This window comes from Hipposideros armiger, unplaced genomic scaffold, assembly GCF_001890085.2.
Source record: "Hipposideros armiger isolate ML-2016 unplaced genomic scaffold, ASM189008v1 scaffold_190, whole genome shotgun sequence".
Classification (NCBI taxonomy): Eukaryota; Metazoa; Chordata; class Mammalia; order Chiroptera; family Hipposideridae; genus Hipposideros; species Hipposideros armiger.
The window spans coordinates 338,300-360,326 of NW_017731540.1; the positions used below are offsets into that span (position 1 = coordinate 338,300).

General features: G+C 40.5%; 1 protein-coding gene across 1 annotated transcript; it reads left to right on the plus strand.

Moving 5' to 3' along the window:
- The first annotated feature begins 4,651 nt into the window (after positions 1-4,651).
- On the plus strand, positions 4,652-20,763 carry CUNH2orf80 (chromosome unknown C2orf80 homolog). The gene is made up of 9 exons (XM_019652908.1): positions 4,652-4,782; positions 6,958-7,039; positions 8,803-8,885; positions 10,217-10,304; positions 10,700-10,771; positions 17,849-17,936; positions 18,234-18,356; positions 19,170-19,226; positions 20,325-20,763. The coding sequence occupies exons 1-9, from the start codon at positions 4,742-4,744 to the stop codon at positions 20,399-20,401; spliced, it is 711 nt and encodes a 236-aa protein (XP_019508453.1). The 5' UTR covers positions 4,652-4,741; the 3' UTR covers positions 20,402-20,763.
- The last annotated feature ends 1,264 nt before the right edge of the window (positions 20,764-22,027 follow it).

The window sequence follows — 22,027 nt, forward strand, 5'->3', positions numbered from 1 at the left end:
GTCATTGCCATCTGGGTAAACGTAACTGCCACAGATGGCAAATGGCAAAGGGAGGATTCGAACCCAGGTAGTTTGACTCTAGAGCCCACATTTTTAGAGTGACAACTTGTGTGTTCTGGCCAACGCAATGGGAATGAAATCATTACAAACTTAATTGAGGAATAAGTCTACAAACATTTTAAATATGCAGTTTTAATTTTTAAAATTTAGAGACAAATAGGAAAAGGCTTGACAAAGTTAGAATCCTGCATGCCCACTGGGAAAAAGTGATAGTAAGAAAAATTTAAGTAAGCAGCCTGGGAGTAAAAATGTTTAGGTAAGCAGCTGGAGTGGGGAGTAGGGGTGGGGAGGCAGGGGTAAACAGATTTAGCAAGGTCAAGGATAAAGTTCTCCAGGGATTGCCCTTGGGGAAACAGCATCTCTTGAGCAGCAAATTTTGGAAAACGATATAGAAGAGGCATCACCAACATGCTGTCAGTAAACTGAAAAACAATTCTTATGTTTATCCTAATAAAAAATGAACCGTAAATAGACACACTAGAGGAAAGACTGAATTGTCTTTCCAATCTCTCAATAGAAAATAATATTACAAAATCTTTGTCACATTAAGCGGTAATCAAAGAGTATGCAAGAAAAAAAGAATTTTAGGATAGGTCAGTTAATAATAAAGACAATATTCATACTGTGATTTTTTTCCCCTACATTTTTAATGTTTGTGGTATTTGTTAGCTCTTTAAAATGTATAACTTGTGATTAATGATTCTAAATAAACATTCAATTTTCTATTCAAATTTTTGCTTTCTTTTTCTTAAATTTATGAAATTCAAACTGTATAAACTTCAGGCTCACAAAACCTGGAACCTTCTGAGTATAATATAAATTCAGTGTGGCGTGAACAACTCATCTACAAAAATCTAAATCTAGAGTTTTACTGTCACTCATACACCTGAGATCTGAGGTAACCAAGAGACTTGGTCAGTGAAGAGGCATGGAAATGAGGACTGAGCGGTATTGATAGACACCCAGGCCCAGAGGGGCCAGAGTAACAAACTCTGGGGCATGGAGGAGACTCACAGGCCATAGTTAGGAGTCTATTATAGATATTATTCAAAGAGCAACCAGAAACCATCAACAAACTTTAAGCAAAAGAGGAAGTGTTTACGATGAGGAGCCAAGTGCAAGAGACATGGCGAAGGCCTGCAATAAGGTGATGGTTCTTCGGGATTTCCACTGCGCTGTGTCCATAGTCATCAAGTAGAGTCACTCTAAGTGCTTGGGGGCACCCTAAGCGTGTAAGGAGCCAGAGGCTCACCGGCTTCCTCAGAAATCCTTGCTCAGCCATTTGACTCCTGGATCTGGAGCCAAGTGCTATAAAAATGTCGTGTGGGAGGTGGACTTCTCACACCCTCTCAACTTTCCCATGAATCATTTAGATGGGAACCTGAAGCCTACTCAGGTAAAAAAATAGGTGAACTCCAGGTCAGGATCACAGTCCTGTCCCAAATGTATAACATTTTTTCTCCCAGTTGGGGAGTTGGGGGTGTATTTAAAAAACCAATTATTTTTATTCAGTCACCGTTCCCTAGCAGCCACAAGAAAGCATGTTTTCCTGATGTCTTGTGAGCACCAGTCCAATGCTCAAGCACGCCTCCAGAAGCAGGGAGGGAACAAAAGTACTGGAATCAGTCTCCGGTTGGTGAGAGATTCTGAAAGGGGAATTTGTTAAGAGCGGGGCACTCAATAGAACGTCGTATGAGAGACTTGTATCTTAGATATAGGGGTGCAGATGGGGGGCTGCAGAGAGCATACAGATATTCTTCAGGGCATAGTATTCCTATAGAATATGGGGGCTGTGCCTTCTGTGGGGGTTGGCTTCTATGAAACAGCTAATGCCTGAGACAGCTGACATCTTTCCAGTCGCTCTTTTGTGTGCATTTCCAGCCAGAGCCTTGTTTTCGTTAAAGCTCTATAGACAGAAAAGAAGGGTGACTGGCTGAATTCAAATCCAAACTGAATAGAGTCTCTGCAAATGTCCCTCTTTCAACCAGGAATAGCTACTCAATGCATGTCAGTCACTGAACTCTGTAGCTTAGAAGGGACCTGTCCATCCATTCAATGCTTGTTTCACAGCGGAGTAGACACAAAAACACTTGTCCAAGGTGACACAGCTAGTTGGTAGCCTCACAGGGTCTCTGGACCTCCAGCCTAGCAGTTTGGGGGCGGGAGAGGCTCATATTTTAAAGATGTAAACCTTTGCATACTATGCCACATGGAATGGTGGTGGGGAGGAAAGGTGGGTCTAAGAGGAAGCTGTCATAGCAACCAAGAGATGCAAATCTTACAATTTCTAAGTCTGAAATTCAAAGGGCTGGCTCAGAATTACCAAACAAGAATGAGTTAAAACAAATGCTATGTTGTTTTGCTTTTTAAAAAGGCATCAAAGCTAAGTGAGCGCCCCCACCCCACATACACACTAGTCAAGGAATTGAGGTAGGACAAATGTTCTACCAACAAATGTTTTTCCAAGTTCTTGAATTAGAAAAATAATACATGCTAGCCTTTGTGGAATTGTAGAACGTCAGGGCAAAAGGTGCTCTTGGTTATGTTAGTCAGGCTCGTCATTTTTTAGATGACACCAGAAACTAGGGCGTACAGGACCCAAGGGGCTTGGCCGGCCACACCAGTCAGTGGTGGAGTGGACACCATATCCCAGCATCTGGCCTCCCCAGGTCAGAGCTTTTTCTTCTCTGGGCCATGAGGCCACTTCTCTGGCTTGCAGTATTCTCCCTGGGTTTATTCTCCGGTAAAGAGCATATTACTATCTTTATATAAAGTTAATCCAATTCCAATGGAATGCTCCTACTTTTTTCTCCCTTTTCACTTTTTCCACATCCCATCCAAAGCTGAAGCAGATGTAGCAGCAACAAGAATGGTCCAAAATCATTGAATTGGTCTGGTGAAGAATTCATTTAAATCACCTTGTAGCATCCTGTTTTCTGTCTGCTTATTCTTGGAGAGCTGAATCAATTGAAGCTTAATGGTTATATGGTACCATCTAAAAAAAAGCTGCTCGAGTTTTTTTCCAGTTACTTTTAGAATAGTCATTTTTAAAACATATGCATAGAGGCCGGCCGAGTGGCTAAGTTGGTTAAGAGCGCGAGCTCTGAGCAACAGGGTCACCGGGGTGGCCACGAACTGCCAACAGGGGGCACGGGCTGCTGAATGGCGACTGGACTTGGAGCTGAGCTAGCTGCACCCTCCACAACTAAGACCAAAGGACAACAACTTGGCTTCCCCAATTCCCCAATAAAATCTTTAAAAAACAAACAAACACATGCATAATTTCAAAAGTACAGAAAGTAATATAATGAACATCCATGAATCTATAATCCCAGAGTCAACAAATTTTAACATTTCTGTGATATTTGTGTATTAAGGTTCTCCAGAAAAACAGAACCAACAGGATGTGTGTATATATTGGGTCGTCGGAAAAGTCACGACACATGTTTGCAACGAAAAACAGAAAAATACGTCATGACTTTTCCGACGACCCAATACATAAAGACAGGTTAGGGAATTGGTTCACATGATTGTGCCAGCTTGGCCGGTCCAAAATCTGATAATGTAGGCTGGCAGGCTGGAGACTCAGGGAAGAGTAACCATCCAAAGGCAGTCTAGTACGGCGTTGGTGGTATAGTGGTGAGCATAGCTGCCTTCCAAAGGCAGTCTGCTGGCAGAATTCCTTCTTGCTTGGGACAGGTCAGTCTGTGTTCTTTTAAGGCCTTCAACTGATTGGGTGAGACCCACCCACATAATGGAGGGTAATCTGCTTGACTCAAGTCACTGATTTAAACGTTAATCTCCATAAAACACCTTCACAGAAACAGCCAGAATACTGTTTGACCAACTATCTCGGGACAGAGGCCCAGTCAAGTGGACACATAAACTGAACCATCACAATTTACTTTAAATCTTTTAAATCTTTTCTTTAAGAAATAAAACATTGCAGATATACTTGATATCCCATGTATACCCCTCCCTGGGCACCCCATCCAATAGTGAGAATGTGTGTGTTGTTGTTGTTTTTTTTTGTAAACTCCTTTTTGTGACTTCGGAACCCTTTTGACACCATCACCAAACTCCAATTTCTGGCTCGGTGTAGAGGTGGGATTGAAAACATGGCCTTACATTTGCCATCACCACATGTTCTTTCGCTGACCTCCTGGCCCCAGGAAGTTGTACGTGGATTCTATAGAATACTCCATTTTGAGCCACTGTCCCAGGGTATATTCACTGGGTGTCACTATGTTGAATGTGCATGGACTCAAACACATTCAGATCACAGGCCACCCAGGTTTGGATGCTGCTTCCCAAATAGTCCCATCCACTATTACACGAGCCATGTCTCTTTTACATGCTAGTTTATTGCAAGGATAAGTAAATAATGACTGTTGGAAAAACTTGGAAGAAATAAGAGGTGTCAGATAAACTCAAGGTGCAGTGCACTGGCCTCGACACAGCTTTCTGACCTGGAACCTGCTGGAGAAGAGGCCTTAGCTCTGCACACTCTCGGATCCCTTCCAGAGCCTAGGACTCCATGACTGGTATTTGGACTGATAGCATCCCTTACTCAAATTCTCTCTGATTTGCTGCTGTAGGCTGAGAGAGGCTGGGTCTTCCCAAAGGATATCAGGTGCAGTATGAGCTGCAGATACCTGCTCAGCTGGATAAGCCTTTCATCATGGAAAGAAGGCTCCTAAAGAAGGAAATGAAAAAGCTCCTGTAAGTATGATCGAGAATAACTTTCATTTATTTCACTCAGCATTTGGTGGGTTTTATGTCAGATGGTTTGGATATTGGCAGGATGATAAAAATCTAAGGAATATTCTATTCCTGCACCATCAGAGAAAACCAGATGCTTTGACCTCTGCCTCCAGCCGGAGAGGATTCACAAAGCCAGATGCTGAATCTCTTGGGAGGATGTTTCTGCCAGCAGCATGTGTATCTGAGGCATCCCCATTCTAGAGCCTAAGATCTGGGCCCACAGCCCAGTCTGCCTGTGCTGGGCGGGGTGTGCCTTAGAAATGGACCTGCTGGTAAAAGATGTAGGAGAGATTTCTGAAAAATATTTCCAAGGGCTCAGCATTTCAATTGCAGTCTCTGCCTCTTTTATTGCCAGTCTTATCGACTCAATAATTAATTTCCTTTTTCTTGCCATTTGACCTTTTTTTTTTAAAGATTTTTTTTATTGGGGAACTGGGGGAGGGGAACAGCATTGGGAAATTGAGGAAGGGGAACAGACAAGTTGCTGTCCTTTTGTTCTTTAGTCTAGTGGAGGACGTCGCTTCACTGGCCCATGTTGGTATTGTGATCATTGCACCCTTCCTGGCTGAGGCAGGCTGGTCGCCGGTCATTGGACGGCTGCTCACGGCGGCTCACGGCAGCTCACCTGCCTGCCGGCCACTCACGGTAGCTTACAGCAGCCCACTGCAGCCTATGCCGTCGCCAGCCATTCATGGCAGCCCAGCTCCAGGTCAAGCTGTTGTTCACTATCTTAGCTGTAGAGGGCTCAGTGTCACTGGCCCATGTGGGATCCGAACCATTGGCCCTGCTGCTCAGAGCTCACGCTCCCAAGCCAACTCTTAACCAATGAGCCACTCTGCTGGCCCTGAACTTTTTTCTTTTAAACAAAGAAAATATTAAGTTTTCCCATGGAAAACATTTTTCTCCTGTGATAGCTTTTCTTTGACTTGGTGCTTTGTTAAGAGGTTGGTGAAAATCACAGGCCACATAAAAAAGAGTGAAAAAGGGTTATGTTGTATTTCACATGTATTATAGGCACAACAGTAATGCCTTTTTCATAAAAGACCTTGTGACAATCCCCATCGAATGACTTTTCTTGGCCTACTAAGACAATTATTCTTTAACAAGTCCTGAAGAAATGCTAGAATAAACTATGTATGAATTCACACATGTTTACGTGTATGTGTTTGGAGGCCAACATACTAAAGAACAAACCGTAATCATGAATGCCAATTCCTCCACATAGAACTGGAATTTTAAAACTAATATAAATACAATTTTATAGCCAAAGAATACATTTAGGCTGCTTAAATAAAGTACCTTAGAATTACAAAGAAAAAACTTGAGAATTTTTGTCAATCTAAGCTTAGTGACTCAGAAGAAGAGCTTTTAGAAGTCAGAAACAAACTTATGCCCCACAAGGTAACTTGCCCAAAATGTGTGGTAAAGACCTTGACAACCAGAAGTGTGGTGGTATGTAAACTTGAGAGATTTGCAGAGATGGACCTCAGAGACCTCAGGGTCCTTTTTCCTGCATCCATTCCTCTTCCTGTCCCAAAATAGCACCCTTTCTATTCTTATTCTATCATTGTTTTATTAAAAGTCACTGTTTGGAAAGGATCTGAGAAGGGTACACTAAGGTGGAATTACTAATATATTTTTATGCATAACTCCTCCTAAGGGTATTTGCAGTCTAATGGGAAAAAGCCTTCGGGCAAGAGAATACGTCTGTATGGAATACCATGTATCTCGAATTTATCAACTTTTGGCCATTCTGCCCGTGTTTAACACAGGCAGCAAGGGGGTCCTTATTTTAAACAGTGGATCTCAATCCTTTCGGTTTTGTAAACCCTTTTCTGCACGTGGGGATTTATCATACGCCCTGCTCTCCTATAAATTCTGTTCCGACTCTGTGAATTTAATTTTTGGATAAATATGAATTAAGTTCATTATGGTTAGACAGTTTAGGCCTGCAGCGCGACAGAATTGCTATTTAAATCCAAATGAAATATGAACTCAGCTACCAGAGCCATCCGCGAGGGCTCTAGCGTTTGGGAGAGGAGGGGGTGGAGGGGGACTGGGCAGGGACCCTCGCCTGCAAACTGAGCTGCGGTGTCATTCCCAATGGTTCAATCCTGCTCTCTTGCTTTTAAGGGGAGATTATATTGGCATCAGACTTCGGGAAAATGAATTTGACCCAAAAGGAAGAAGGCAGCTCACCTTTCTAGATGATATGGTAAAGAAAGGCATGCGAGTGCGAGTCACATTTGTGTTATATGTGTACGAAGGGGGCAGAACAAGGACCCAAAGTTTGGAATCAGGCTGCCTGTGATCTCCCAGAATGTTCTCTTTCTCATCTTCTCATATTAGCATTCTCCATAGGGTCTTTTCAATTCATTAAACTGAAAGCAAAAAGAATGAGGAAATACATGTCACGAGGCTTTTCCTATTAGAAAAGATTAAAAAGCAAAAGAAGTGCAAAGGTGAATATTACATACAAGATGTTAAACATTTTGGGACAGAATTAGCTATCGTGTAGTTCTCAAATGTAATACTTTTTTTTTTTTAACCATTTGCATTAATGGACAAAACCCAAAGAATTGAATAATCCTAAAATTCTTTTTGTTATTATTCATGTTGAAGCTCAGGTTCGAATTAGGTAATGAAAGTTTACTTCACATAAATTAAGCAAAAAAGTGTGTAAAGACTAATTCAAAAGAAATGAGTAAACTCTCAGCTTGTTTATGTTACTGGTTTACTATTTATTGTGCTAACAAGGAAGAAAAGCTCTCTCCCTCCCCCGCCTCCTCTCCCTGTCTGATTTCCCGGTAGCTGAATAAGCAGTTAAGCCTTTGTGTTCTAAAGTGCTTCTCTGTGCATGTATTAAATGGAGAAATTAAATCAATTAGATTAACTGCTTCTCAAACTTTAATGAGGTCTTATTACAACACTGTTGTGATTCAGGAGGTCTGGGAATTTGCATTTCTAATGCGCAAACAGATGATGCCAGGGCTGCCGGTCAATGCATCCATCTTTGGATTAAGTTTTAATAATTGATCATTGTCTATTTTTTCTTTCATTTCTTTTCCTTTCTTCCTTTTGTTCTTTCTTTCTTCTTCTTCCTCCTCCACTACTTCTCTTTCTCCTTCTTCTTCTTCTCCTTCTTCTTCTTCTTTTCTGGATTCACTTTTCAGTTTGGTTCAGTCCCTGGAAGAAATAGAAATAATTACATTGTTTAGAGAATGCTGGTGTTAGATAGAACCTTAGAACCCATCTTAAAATACAAAAATGAAACCGACCTTCCCTTTCCTGGGGTGAGGATAGGAATGGACATTTGAATTGGTCCTCAGCATTTTACTGCCTACGAGACTCTCAGCAGGTCACTTAATCAGCTCTACCTCAGCTTTTGCTCACGCTGGCCCCTCCACCTGGAAGTCCTTCTCCACCTACAGAAATTCTCCTCATCCTTCAAGCCCCAGCTCTGCCAGGGCCTCCTCTCTGAAGTCTCACAGGATTCCCCAGGTGGACACACCACTTCCCCTGTGCCCGTGGGAACACATTTCTGTCATTCTACTCACAGAATTAGAAATCATTCTCTGGGTCCCTCTTCCTCCACCTTCACCTTCTTCTATTTTAAAAATTAAGAAAACAGGGGCCCAGAGAACATCAATTGCTCACCTAAGGATATACCACAAATTGCTGGCAGTGCCTGGATTTGAGCCCAGATTCCCTGATTCCCAGTTTAGTACTCTTTCTAAGAATCTATCCTTTCTTTTTTGGTCCACACAAAGCAGAACAATAGCTCTAGTGGGAGGTAAATGTAATGCCTGAATGATTTCTGTCTGAGAATCAGATTACTGGACAGAGCTGACGATCGTCACCATTGTGGACATGACAAAATAGTAGGCTAGGCTTAGCAGTGCCATTGTCATTGGGCCCAAGAAGTGCTCTGGCCAACGTGTAAGCCAGTTCCTTGGTTCTCTGTGCTTCCTGCTGCAGGCACACTATGACTTGGCCATCAGTGTCGCTTTGCAATGGCTGAATCACTCAGAAGACCTCACTTGGCTGGAGTGGGAGAAAGTGTAAGTTGAAATACGTTTGTTTTTTTAATCTGTGACTATGAACAATGACAGAGGAAGTTCTATCTAGGTAGGGTCTTCCACCATGAGGCATTCTGATTTGAAAACACTGCAGGGGGTGTATCCCTCCCGACCTAGAAACCTGAAGAAACCCTACAGTTGTCAACTTGGGGAACTCACATACATGTTTACATATGATGCATCTCTGCTAATTGTTTCTATCAGATGCAAATCTTTCTCACATAGAATCTTTTCTGCCTTAGAGATATGACTGTGCTTTATTATGTACATGCCATGATTTTTAAGGTGGTCAGTTCTGTGGTTAACTGATGCCATCTTTCCATAAGGACTATCAGACACAACTTCTGAAGCATTTAACCACATAGGTACCTGAGTTGAGCTGTTTGAATCACAGAATAATTTCCTTTCCGGGGTTATTGGCCTTTTCTCCATGTAGGCCAGGCAGACTCACTCAATTAGTAAGAACGTGAAACTAATGAGGCCAGAATTGAATAGCTTATTCCAAAGGCCTGTTAGTTTTTCTGTTTCATGACCTTAGAACACATACCTGGTCCTGATGGTTGTTATCAGTTAGCATGTAGTTGTAAGAAGCAGAAAATCCAGTTTGAATAGACTTAAGAAAAAAAAAAAGGAGATAGAGATTTATTGCCTCCGTGTTTGAAAAGTCCATGGGTCGGTCTGTGTTAGGCAGGACTTAATTCAAAACTCAAACCATGTCATCAGAACCTGCCTCTTCACTATGTCCTTTGTGTGGACACTATTCTTTCTGAGTCCACTTTATTGCAACATTCAGTTCAGGGGAGAACGGATTTTTTTTTTTTTTTAATCACAGAATTGTGTCTCAGTGGCTTTGTTTGCCCTGACTTGTGTGGTGGTGGAGTGGGGGATGGAATACGCTGACTAGCTAGGTCCACAGTTGTTTTCTATCTTTGGAATCTAGGGGTGTTGTCAGCTTCCCTGGAAACACATAGGCTTACAGTGGGGTAATGCAGTTTCCCCCAAGCAAATTACCACAAGAAGGGAAAGAGTCCTGGTTGGCAAAACCATAACTGTCCACCATAGTGACCAGTCTGACAATGTTTGATAATTGCCAAACACATGGATAGATGAGGGCAAATTCATCACCACTGTTGGAAGAGTCAAAATTCAAAATGTGTACTTTACTGATGGCAGATGAATCATATCGATTTTGTAAACAAGTACATAGCACATGAACATGGGAGATTATTCATGAACTATTATCACAACCTCAGCAGGTATCAAAAACAATAAGAATGAAACCTCCATTCTTATTTATTTATATTCCCTCTTAGGAAAAGGCCATTTCATGCCAGACCCATATATCCAAACCATAGAGAAAGGGAAGCAATGATCTTATCATCTTATGCTGGAATATTAATGGTAAGGAAAAGAACACTCTTTGCATATGTGGAGATTTTATATTTACTGTGCACAATGTACTATTAATGCATATTTATTTTCTTTTTCAACTAATGTTTGTAAATGTTTAGGATTTATTAATAGTAAATGTTTCATTTTTTATAAGGTATAATAAAAAGACTTTGACTCCTATATTGTAGTGTGAAAACATTTATTTAAGGGGCAAAAAAAACAGAACGAAACACATAAATAATTGGAATCTGGATATGCTGAGTTTTCCATTTATTCAGAAGTTATTTATTTAGTGCCTATGCCACTCAGGCACCATACAAGACATACTGACGCTATAATAGTTTTGCTTTGTAATAAAAGGAAAGCAATGATATAATACATTTTTTGTTGTTGTTGTTTAACAGAACAGCCTCCCAATTGAGGATGTCTTTAATATTTATGGGGCTGCTTCTTCTGCCAATCCTCGTGCTAACAAGGTAAGGAGTGACCTGAGACTGTCAATATGGGGGACTTTTAGAGAGAATTTCTTTAGATGATACATTTATGCGGTTGTATTTTCAGGTATGAAATAACAGTTTTAAATAATGATGTACAAAACCAGATGTAATCATATCTTACCTGGGTAATAAATGTTTGTAAAATGCTTTCCTTAGATAGAGGACTGTATTCGTAATAACAAACGTTTTTTGTGTAAGGCTGAATACAGGCAGCAAAGAGAGCACCAGGTTTGGAGTCTAGATTCTGCCCCCGTTTCTGATTAACAGAGTTTCTCACTTACACTTTTTGTAATGTAGATCTGGTAAGTCCAAGCGCTCCTCTTGTACAATGTACCGTGACATCTAGAACTAGGACAAGGTCTACAACTTTCACTCGCTTGATAAATTATCTAGTTCACTGCTGCCACATTTCCTCTTCCCATCAGACTCCTTTGAAATCACTGCAATGGAAGCAACAATGACGTGGGAGCCCAGACACCTGCGTCTGAGTTCCGAGTCCACTACTACGGAACCCTAAGTCCCTTCCTTCTTTGGACTTCCATATACTGATCTTTATGGCCAGTTCAGCTTCTGCTATTTACGAATGTGTGAACATTTAATAAACATTTAAATATGGGCTGCTATTTAGAGGTGAACTACTGATGCCTTTACCTTTAGATGCCTCTAGAAGAAGGAACAGAAAACGGAGAATGGGTTGGGCAGGGATGTGTAGCAGGAGGGAGCCAGGAAAAGGAGCAGGGAGAACCACCCCCCTCACACCCAGGCCTTCTGTTGCTTTCCATGCCCCCACTGGATTTGGAAGGGAGACCAGAACAGGGGCAGGGCTATGGCTATGGGAACACCCATCTCCCTTGTTCTTTTACCTGTAGACCATACTGCAAACAGTGAGGCTGAATCAAGTCAAGAGCCCATCAGGTCCAGCTCAGGAGTCAAATATTTACTAAGAGTTGCAACTTTGAAACAAACTGTCCTGTTCTCTGAATTCACATATAACCTGGCTGTAGTCCTGAGACTCGGGTTCCCTTGATCACTCTAGTTTCAACTTCATTCATTCATTCATTCACTATAGCTGTAGATGCAGGGAATATGTATAATGGTGAGCAAGTCAGACAAGATTGCTTTTCTCATCGTTCCTATATCTTATATTGGGGCTGACATTCCCCCTTGGCCACTGCAGGCCTGATACTGTTCAGAGACTAAGCTGCTCTTGGCTTTTAAAGAAAGCCCAGCTCTGTGGGTTTCTTGGAGATCCAAGCAAGCCATACTGCTACATTCCTGCTTGTTTTTTCTGCAGGTTTCTTCCTTTCAGGCTGTCCTCTTCTTTTTCTCCCTCCCAACCCCCAATACATACACATAAATATCTGATCTCCAAGCACCTCTGTTACTGGTCACTGTGTTCTCCCTTCATCTTCCGGTGCCTCGGGGAGGCCTAGGTCAGGCTTCAGTCAGGCACTAGGATCTATTGGTCTTGACTCATATGGCCAGAGGGCAAATAAAGACAATGACATTCTGAAGGGGGTGGCGCTGTGAACCCCTCCAGTGGCTGGGATATCAATCAAAAAGGTTTGCAAACATGGGTGTCTGAGTAGCTCGGATGAGCCAGGTTCATTTAAAGGAGCCAGAACAGGAAGCCACAATGTTTAGAGGTGGGCCAGCCAACCTGATCACTCACTTATTCATTAAAGAGCCTTTACTCAGCACCTTCTCTGTTCAGTTATACTCAGCCTCTATCCTCACCATCAGTGACCGATAATAAAAAGCCCAGATGTGCACACAGACTACATAATGACCAGCGCTGAAGGGAAATAGATAATATACTCATAGAAGCGACTTTCCTTCAAAGGTCTCTGTTTGTTTATTGATGCAGTGGATGAATGTTGGCTCATTTATTGATTTGTATGTGAAAGACACTTTGTATAATGGTTAAGCACGAGGATTCTAAAGCCAAGCTGCTGGGGTTTGAACCCCAGCGCCCTCAGCTACATACTCAGCAGAATAACCCTGGACAAGCCTTCTCAGATCTGTCGGTCTCCATCTCATTTGCAAAAAGAGGGACAAGAAGATGGGGTTGTTGTGACCAAGGAAGTGACTTAGTACCAGTAAAGCCCTTAGTGGTAACCTCAAAATACCTCAAAATATAGTTAAGGTTCTGGTATTCAGGGGCTGGGTATCTGATTTCCTCTATGTTCCACTAAATCAGGGTTTCTCAACATTTTAGACCACATAATCCTTTGTTGTATGTGTGTAGGGGGTGGAGTCAGGCTGGCCTGTGCCTTGTGGGGTGTTTAGCAGCATCTCTGGGTAAATCTGTGCCCATTAGATGCCAGTAGCTTCCCCTCAGTCATGACAGCCAAAAATGTCTCTAGACTTTGCCAAATATCCTCTAAGAGGCAAAATCACAGCTGGCTGAGAACCACTGAACTAAATATTCAAAAATTAAACAGCTCATCAAGCATCCATGTGTATTATTAATATAATGTAAACTTTGTGTATTTTAGATAATGAAATATCACAAAGGGTTAGATATGATTTGAGCTACAAACACAAGAGCCTGAGGATCATCTACCCCTGTGGGCCTCCCAAGTTCCTCCCTGCTCAGGGTTTTCTCTTGTGGCCACGCCTCTGCTCCCCTCAGGGATCTCCTCCACATCTTAAATAAGGAATTAGCAGAACCTCTCATGTGGCATTGCAAAGATTGCAAATTAGAAGAGCTATTTTAAAACTGTCTTTGGGGCGTAACACTTTCAAAATTTTTAACTAGGAGATGGGTTGCTCAAAAAAAAAAAATAGTCATTGCCAAAAGTTCTTCTCTAATTGCTGCATATATTTGATTGACCTTTGATTCCTTTGGCTAAAATGTCTCCTAAGCAACAGCTAAAATCCTTCCCAAACAAGACCTTAAAGCCCTGTTGAATACTAATCAGATTATGTAGAATTTCCAGCCACTAGAGTTGGCCACATGATACAATATGGGTACTGTGTATAGGCTCAATGGCTTTCTTCAGAACTCTTTGCTGCCACCTGGTGACAGAAAGGCATCATGGGCCAAGTATTGTTCACTAATTCTATCAGTAAAATTCTTCAGGTTTTACTCCTGATAAGGAGCCATGTTTCTGCTGAGGACCTTGGATCCAAAGAAGAAATCAACTAAGGACCTCACGCAAGTGGGAGCTATTTACACCTAGGTTCTTACACCTATTTATCTGAACTGTCTTACTGAATTTTAAACTGAAGGAAAAAAGAGCAAAAGTCTTCCTTCAACAAATAAAGCAAGCAATAAAAATATTCTTCAGTTCCATTTAATGGAGAAAGAGGGGGAAACGAAAAGGAAGACTTTACACATGACATCTTCTTCTTCTCCCCCTTCCAGTTGCAAGAAATTGTTGTTGAATGTGCTTTGGACATAATTTGGCACTCAATAAGTACTCGAATCAAGAAATGAGCATAACAACACTTTTACATTGACACAGTGAAGATATTAGTAAGTAGCAAAGTGAAAACAGAAGCTATGATTCACTCTAGATGTAGGATTTAAATTTCATCCTACTTTTAAATAATTTTTTCATATAAACCACACAGGAACTACATTAACTTCTTGCGCGGGTCGTCAGATCATCAGGGCTCATAGAATATTTCCACAAAGCAGTTTTGATTTTTTATTTTAAACCTAAATCAGACCTTGTAACAGTACAGCTTAAAATACTGCTTTAAAAATCATTGGGTTCTATCTTCAATAAATAGAGAAACTAGAACATGGAAAGCTTTTATATTCTAAGTGCAGAAGTGCATTAAGAATGACATATAACTAGACTTACTGAGGGGACCCATTTAGCAAGTTATATAAATATCTAACCACTAAAAAAAAACAACAAAAAAAACCCATATGAGCCAATTCTCTTTCTCTTGAACCTGGCGTACATTATCTTAAAGGGGTATTATCATAGCCATAATTGCCCTCACACTTATATAAGGCCTTTCAATTGTTTTCTGTGCTTTAGGGTCAACTTTCTGAATAGATGACATGCTTCTTGAGGTTAGAGGCCATAGTTTATGCTTAGGTACTTCTTTACAATGCTGAATATGAAGTAAACTCTCAATAAATATTTTTGCCATTTGAGAAAAAGACTGAGGTCAATTTAGAACTGCCCCTGCTGAGATGACTGTCTATTCTATCAATTGAGAGAACAAACACATCCTCATTTATTGTTTTATACATGTTTTCTGTACGATACAACCGAAAACCCATAGTCATAGTGAAAAACAGATGTTTACTGGGCCAGCCGAGTGGCGTGATGGTTAAGAACTCGCTTGGGATGCCAGAGGGCCCCGGTTCGGATCCCACATATGAGGGCCAGTGACACTGCCCTCTACAGCTAAGATGCTGAACAACAGCTCAACCTGGAGCTGGGCTGCCATGAGTCGCCGGCGACGGCGTAGGCTGCAGTCCCTGTGGCAGTGGGTTGCCATGGGCTACCGTATGTAGCCAGCAGCCAGCGTGAGCGGCCAGCAGCCGCAGTGAGCGGCCGTCCAGAAGCCAGCGACTGATCTGCCTTGCCCGGGAAGAGCGCAATGATGGTGCCAACTTGGGCCAGTGAAGCAACGTCCTCCACAACTAGATTGAAGAACAAAAAAAAAAAAAAAAAAAAAAAACGACAGCAACTTGTCTGTTCCCCTTCCCCCAATTCCCCAGCACTGTTCCCATCCCCCCAATTCCCCAATAAAAAAAAAAAAACAATAAAAAAAAACCAGATGTTTACTTTTCACATAAAAGCATTCTGGAGGTAGGCAGACCAGGGCTGGCACCACAGTTCCACAAAATAGTTAGGAACGCAGGCGTCTTCCACGTCTCTGCTCAGTCATGCCTGTTACAATTACAAAATAATATTTAAATATAGTCCCTTTCTTTAAAAAAAAAAAAAAAAAATAAAAGAGCCCCCCCCCAATACCCCACCTATATGTGAACCACACAATTATCTTTGAGCTCAGATTCCTGTGGAAATACAAATTTCTACTTCAAAGGGATACCAATTATGTAGGGACTTGATCATTAAGAGTGTGATCATTAAGAGCTTTGGGTGATAAAACTAGAGTAGAAAATTTTCTACTGACCTGGAAATCTAAAAATAAGTATTTGTTTTGTTGTCATTGTCTTTTGGTGTTTGCCTCAGTTAAACATCATATAACAGTGTCCTACTGATGAAATGCTTACATAAAGAGAATTGTGTAATCAACTCTTACTCTTTAGAAATAAGAATTCTGTAAATATAAAACCTGAATCTCTATCAGTGAGAAAGCAGAAAATTGTTGAGCTTGCAGTGAGACGTTAATTATTTTAGGCCTCCTGGCTCCGATTAGTTATTTGTCAGCAATTCACTCAACCATTATCTGGTAGATGAGGCAGGATCCTATAAAGGAAATGGTGGCCAAGTTGCCCCCATGGGTAACTCTGTGCAATAGAGAGAATTCAGTCAGGGAGAAAAATGATGATGATAGGTATCAATAATAATAATTATTATTATCATTAAATTTAAAGCTACTATATTGTACTATGTGCCAAACTTCCTAAATTCTTTACATATGCTAACTCTTTAATCCCTACCACAATTCTATAAGGTAGGCACTGGTATTACTATTATCACATGAAGAAACAGTCACCGAGAAGTTAAACGATGTGCCCAAGCTCACACGTTTTATAGATGGTGAAGCCTGCATTCAAATACAGCCAGGTTGACACCAAAGTCCATGCTGTTAATCACTGTTGCCTTTACTAGAATCATAGTTATTCAACTAGTCCATAATATTTGAGTGCCTACTACGTGCTAGGCACTAAGGCAGTGGAGATAAAAGGTTAAATTAACTAACCAGCCTCCCTCCTTCCATACTCCAATCCATTCTTCACAGAGCAGTTTTGTCTTTTATTTGAAACCTAAATCAGACCTTATAGCAATACTGCTTAAAAATATTGCAAGGCCTTCCATTGCTCCCTGGAATCAATTTCAATGTACAGCTCCATTCCATGACCAACAAGAACCCATGTGATCTGGGTCCTTCGTCCCTCTTCAGCCTCGTCTACAATTTCCCCCTTTCTCACGATGCTATAGCCACACTGGCTTCCTTTCTGTGTCTGAGAGCGCAAGCTTATTCCAAGAAGGCCTTCTCATTCCCTTTGCCTGGAGCACTGCAGCTCTTCCCACGGCTGGCCCCTCCTCGTCCTGCAACTCTCAGCTGAAACATGGCCTCCTGCTAGAGCTTTCTCTGTCCATTCTGTCTGAAATGGTGGCTTCCCAGGAACTCCCTAGCACATCATCTGTTTAGTTTATTAAACTTATCACAATGTATAATTGCCCTGGTTGTCTAATAGTTAGTTTATTGTTTGTCTCTCCTCACTCAGCCCTAGAAAGGCAGGAACTTTGTCTGTCTTGCTAACTACAGCTCCTAAAACAGAGCCTGGCCCATAGTAGGTGCTCACTGAAAATTTGTTGAATGAATGAATGAATGAATGAAGAAGCAGTCCTCGCCTTGAGGGAGTTTCCAGTATAGTGCAGTAGACAGTGGGTTATAACTAACTATTAATATAACACACTGGGTTTGTTCTATGTGGCAATATGCTTTGAATTCACAGATGAGTGAGTCAATCATTCTGTCTTGGGGTCGGGTGGGGGGCAGGCGGCCAGCATGGGGTAGTCGAGGCTGTGAGACATCAGGGCAAGTTTCTCAGAAAAGGTGATGTTTGAGCTACATCTCAAAGGAAAAATAGGAGTCTCTAGGAAAAGTAAGAGCCTCCAGGCAAAAGAGAAGGAAATCGCTATTCTAGGTAAAGGGAACTATCTGAAGAGCCCCAGTGTGTGAAATGGCGTTCTAGGCAAAGAGAACCGAGGGAGGACATAGAAGGCTGTGTGTGAATGTGCATGACGAATGAAACATGAGCTTCACCAGTGGACTGTTAGTGAGGTCCAAGAATTATGTGCTGGGTCAGCAGGCCAAGAATCTTAGCTAGCAGGTGTTAACAGCACAGAGTGTGTGCAGCTTTTAAAAGTAGCACTTGTGTCCTTTCAGGTTCCCCATGCTCCACCTTTCCGCCTCTCCTTGCATCCTTTTGCCATGTTAACAGCACCCAAAGCAGCAGAATATGCCCGCAAACAGGGTAAGCCTGTTCTCCTCCGGTCTGCTTAGCGAAATTTAAGTGACACTGAGAGGGAAATTCACAAAGTGAGGTCGATGTTATCGTAATTGGATCTCTCTGTCTGGTTGAATTAAAAAGGCCCAGAAGCATCTATGACTTGACCTCCCTCCATTATCGAAATCAGGGAAGTCTTATTTCTCAGACCCTTCGGTGATGGGAGCAAAGCACTCTGGGAGGGAACGATTAAATACTGTGGGTGGACCCATTTTTAAAAATAAATTTTTTACAGATATGGTTACTATTTACATCTATCTCTAGGTGTCAAGTTAAGAAGAGGAGCAACGAATAAAAATGCCACCAGCAGCTCTGCAAGGGAAGGAAATTCCACAGAACAGAAATCATCAAAAAAATTTATCTTTGGACACACAGCCCAAGAACAGAGTAGGTCTAAAAACATAAAGTGGACCAAACTGATACCAGATGTTTTGGGAGTGTTTTACTTATATGGTAGTTAAAAGTCTAGCCTTTAGAGTTGGATGCTCTGGGTTTGAATCTAAAGCCCACTATTTACCATCTGTGTGACTTCAGGCAAGTTACTTAACCTCTCTGTTCCTTAGTTTCCTCTTCTGCAAAATGGGAAGACTAATGGCACCCCTCTCATAAGGTTGTTGGGCTGATGAACTGAAATTATGCATGTTAAGAGGTTAGAATAGTGGCTTGCGCAGAGTAAACCCTAAATAAATATTAACCATTATTATCTTTTAACATTTGAGATATGCTATTCATAAGTTAATCAGCTGTTATTCTGTGGGTTCAATTAAGTATGTACATGGTTAGAGTAAAAATTTCAAACAATACAGACATTATACATGAAAAGTAAAAGAATCCCTTTTCCCACATGCCTTTTATACTCCTCAGAAATAACCATTGTTACTATTTCTTGTGATATTCAAATATTGCTATACATGTATACAGAAATATGCATACATGTATGTCTTACTGATTTGTTAGAAATAACCAAGAAATAAATTAAAGAAATAAATATTTTTATTAAGAGACAAATATTTTGTTAAATGTATAAAAATATGGTTTCACAGTTCATTATTTGAAGAAATTTTTCATTTTTTATACTTGAGCGTCTTAGTCTTTTCCTTTATGACTTATGGTTATTACATCATGTGTTTTCACTGATAAATAATTTTTTAACCTCAAGATGAAACAATGCCTTATTCAGAATTTTCTATTTATTTCCAGGCACTGCATTTCTTCATAAAGTAAGAGAAAAGAAGAAACTACTTTTTCAAAATCCAGGTATTCTGGCAAACAGTTTTAAATATTTCTTTTATACCGTATTAGTATTAGTAGCACATTTATCAGTCAAAATGGGTATGAGCAATACCATATCCTAGGACAGTGTCAATATTGGGCAGACTACTAGGAAATTAATTTGGAATAGACAGGGAGTTGCATGATGATAAGGTCAATTCTCCAGGAAGACATACCAATCCTTTACATGTATGCACTGAACAACAGAGCATCAAACTACGTGAGGTACAAAACTCATAGAACTACAAGAAGCAGATGACTTCACTATTCTACTTGGATGCTTCAACACCCCTCTACCAGAAATGGAAAGAGGGCAATTTAAGTAAAAGTTCACAGCAATATACAAGAAATTCAAAATAATATGCCGCAAAGGTAACACACAACTGCCAAGGGGCAAATAAATGATTTGCTTTGGGTATAGTTATCAAAGGAAGCATTACTTTTATTATTTTCTTTTATTTGGAAATAATTTCAAGCTTAGAGAAAAGTTGCAAGAATAGTACAAAGAATTCTCATACACTTTTACTCAGATTCACCAATCGTTAACATGTTGCTCCATTAGGTATATCATTTTTTCTCTCTGCCCCCTCCCTCTGTCCCTGCATCTTTCTTTCTCTCTGCATATAGATATATATTTTTTTTCAGAGCCATCTGTAGTTATATTACCATATCATTTTACCCCCATATACTTCAGTGTGTACTTCCTAAGAACAAAGTCATTTTCTTAAATTACCACAGTATAGTTATCAACTTTAGAAAATCTAACTTTGACAGTTTTATCTAATCTATTGTCTATATACAAATTTTTAAGGACCCAAGAATGTCCTTAAATTTTTTTTTTCCTTCTGTACAGGATCCAGTGTGGGATCACATATTTTATTTAGTTGAAAAATATAACTCAATTTCCGAATACCACAGAACAGTTCCATGGAAATTCTTGTGTACCTATGTTCATTTTAACCCATCTTTGTCAACAACTTGGTACCTGATATTTGACCTTAACTCCCTATAGATTGAAAGTTAATGGTTGTGTCTGTGTTGAATTGACGTGCTTGATACCAAAATCATCTTTTTATTCTGCAGGTCACTTAGAAACTTGGAATTGCACCCTGGGGCTTCATAATAAAGTCTCTGGGAGAGGAAAAGAAACATCATCTTAAAACTGCAACTCCTGCCAGTACATTTTTCTTCACAGTTAGCTTTTGATGCAAACTGCACTGAAGTATTATCTTTGGATGTTGAACTTTCTTCTCTTAGAATCACATTGTATGGCTACATTTGGGTTAAAAAAATGTGTGTACCTTACGCTACTTCATTGTGAGTGGAAGATGATTGTGTGGAGAATTCTAAGAATACTGAGAATTTCTATGTCGGAGCAGACTGACTTTGCAGCACATTTTATTTCGCACTGTATTGCAGAGTGGTGAAGTAGAAGGCAGTTTTCCAAAGTTTCATTCCAAAATGAAATTAATCTGTCATTGACTGCCTTTGTTATGTTCTCATATGTAAACATTTAAAGACGTTTCAATAAATCATTATAAGAAAAATGAGTGTAGGTTTTCTTTTAATAGACTATCATGACTGGGAGGAAAAGAAAATGTTCTAATCTTTCAGTACCTTTCCAAAATGCTGATTCAGCGTATGGCTTAGCTTGTAAATAGGTGAGTAACAATATGACCAAATGAACGTGAATATAGATTATACTTTTCTTAAGGTTTTGATGTGCCATCTTTCTGCATAACAGTTTTTTGTTTGTTTGTTTTTTAAATGTGTGTAAAAACACATGTGTGGTTGGTTGACTTCTGCTGAAAATGGTGGTGTATTCTGATGTGGGGTTGTGGCTGGAGAGACCAATGAGGCCTTTTCCATACTGGTCCTGTTATGGCTGTAATGGAGGTTTACCAGTAGGCCTGCAGCATTAGGCGGGAGCAGAGAAGTCTATCAGTGACCTGTGGTCCCTGGGTACGCTGCCAGGCTCAGAGCACTTCATCCAGTTATGTTTGTGTAGTACTGCTAGTTGTGGGGGCACGTTTTTTCTTTGTGGCTATTGCTGTCTCTCCTTTTAACATCTGCACATTTGCTTTGCATGCTGCTTGAGGACTCTCACAAATGGCTAGGTGGACACACTGCTAACTGCAGCTGGAAATCCTTTCAGAATCCCTTCACGGGTCACCTGAAGCACACAGGTGCTGGATTTTGTCTTTCTACATACACATGGGATGACAAAAGATGACAAAAGATATACCTATGCATATCTGAGGAGTGCTTCTAAATCAATGGTTTGGCAACAATGGAGAAAGCTCTTCAGACTGTCACCTGGGTTCCGTGACACTTCCGGGAGGGAAAACTCAAGCAAATCATGATACTAATTGTGCGAGATTTCTTCATTTTAACCCAAGAAGAAATGTTTAATCACAAGACAAAATATGCCTGTTTTCAAAAGTTTCTGCTTCTCACCATCAACTCAAAGTTATACATTTAAAAATTGATTTTATCTTTTCAACTCATCAAAGTAATATACATTTATAATACAAAATTAAGTCAATAGAAAACAACAAAAAGAAGTAAAAACATAAAACTAGGACCTATAATTTTGCCATTTATTCATAATCATGACTGACACTTTGGTGTTTACAATGTTCTAATCTTTTTTTCTACATAAACATGTGCAAAATATTGTTATCAAAACCATATCAGGGCAGGCCGAGTGGCCTGCCCTGATATGGTTGGTGCGATGGTTAAGAACTGGCTTGGGACGCCAGAGGCCCCAGTTCAGATCCCACATA

Bases quoted from the DNA above. Each gene is read 5' to 3' on its own strand.
- CUNH2orf80 (XM_019652908.1), top strand. From the start codon at position 4,742: ATGGAAAGAAGGCTCCTAAAGAAGGAAATGAAAAAGCTCCT. The intron at 7,040-8,802 runs GTAAAGAAAGGC...TTCCTGCTGCAG, and splicing joins TCACCTTTCTAGATGATATG to GCACACTATGACTTGGCCAT. The intron at 10,305-10,699 runs GTAAGGAAAAGA...GTTGTTTAACAG, and splicing joins CTTATGCTGGAATATTAATG to AACAGCCTCCCAATTGAGGA.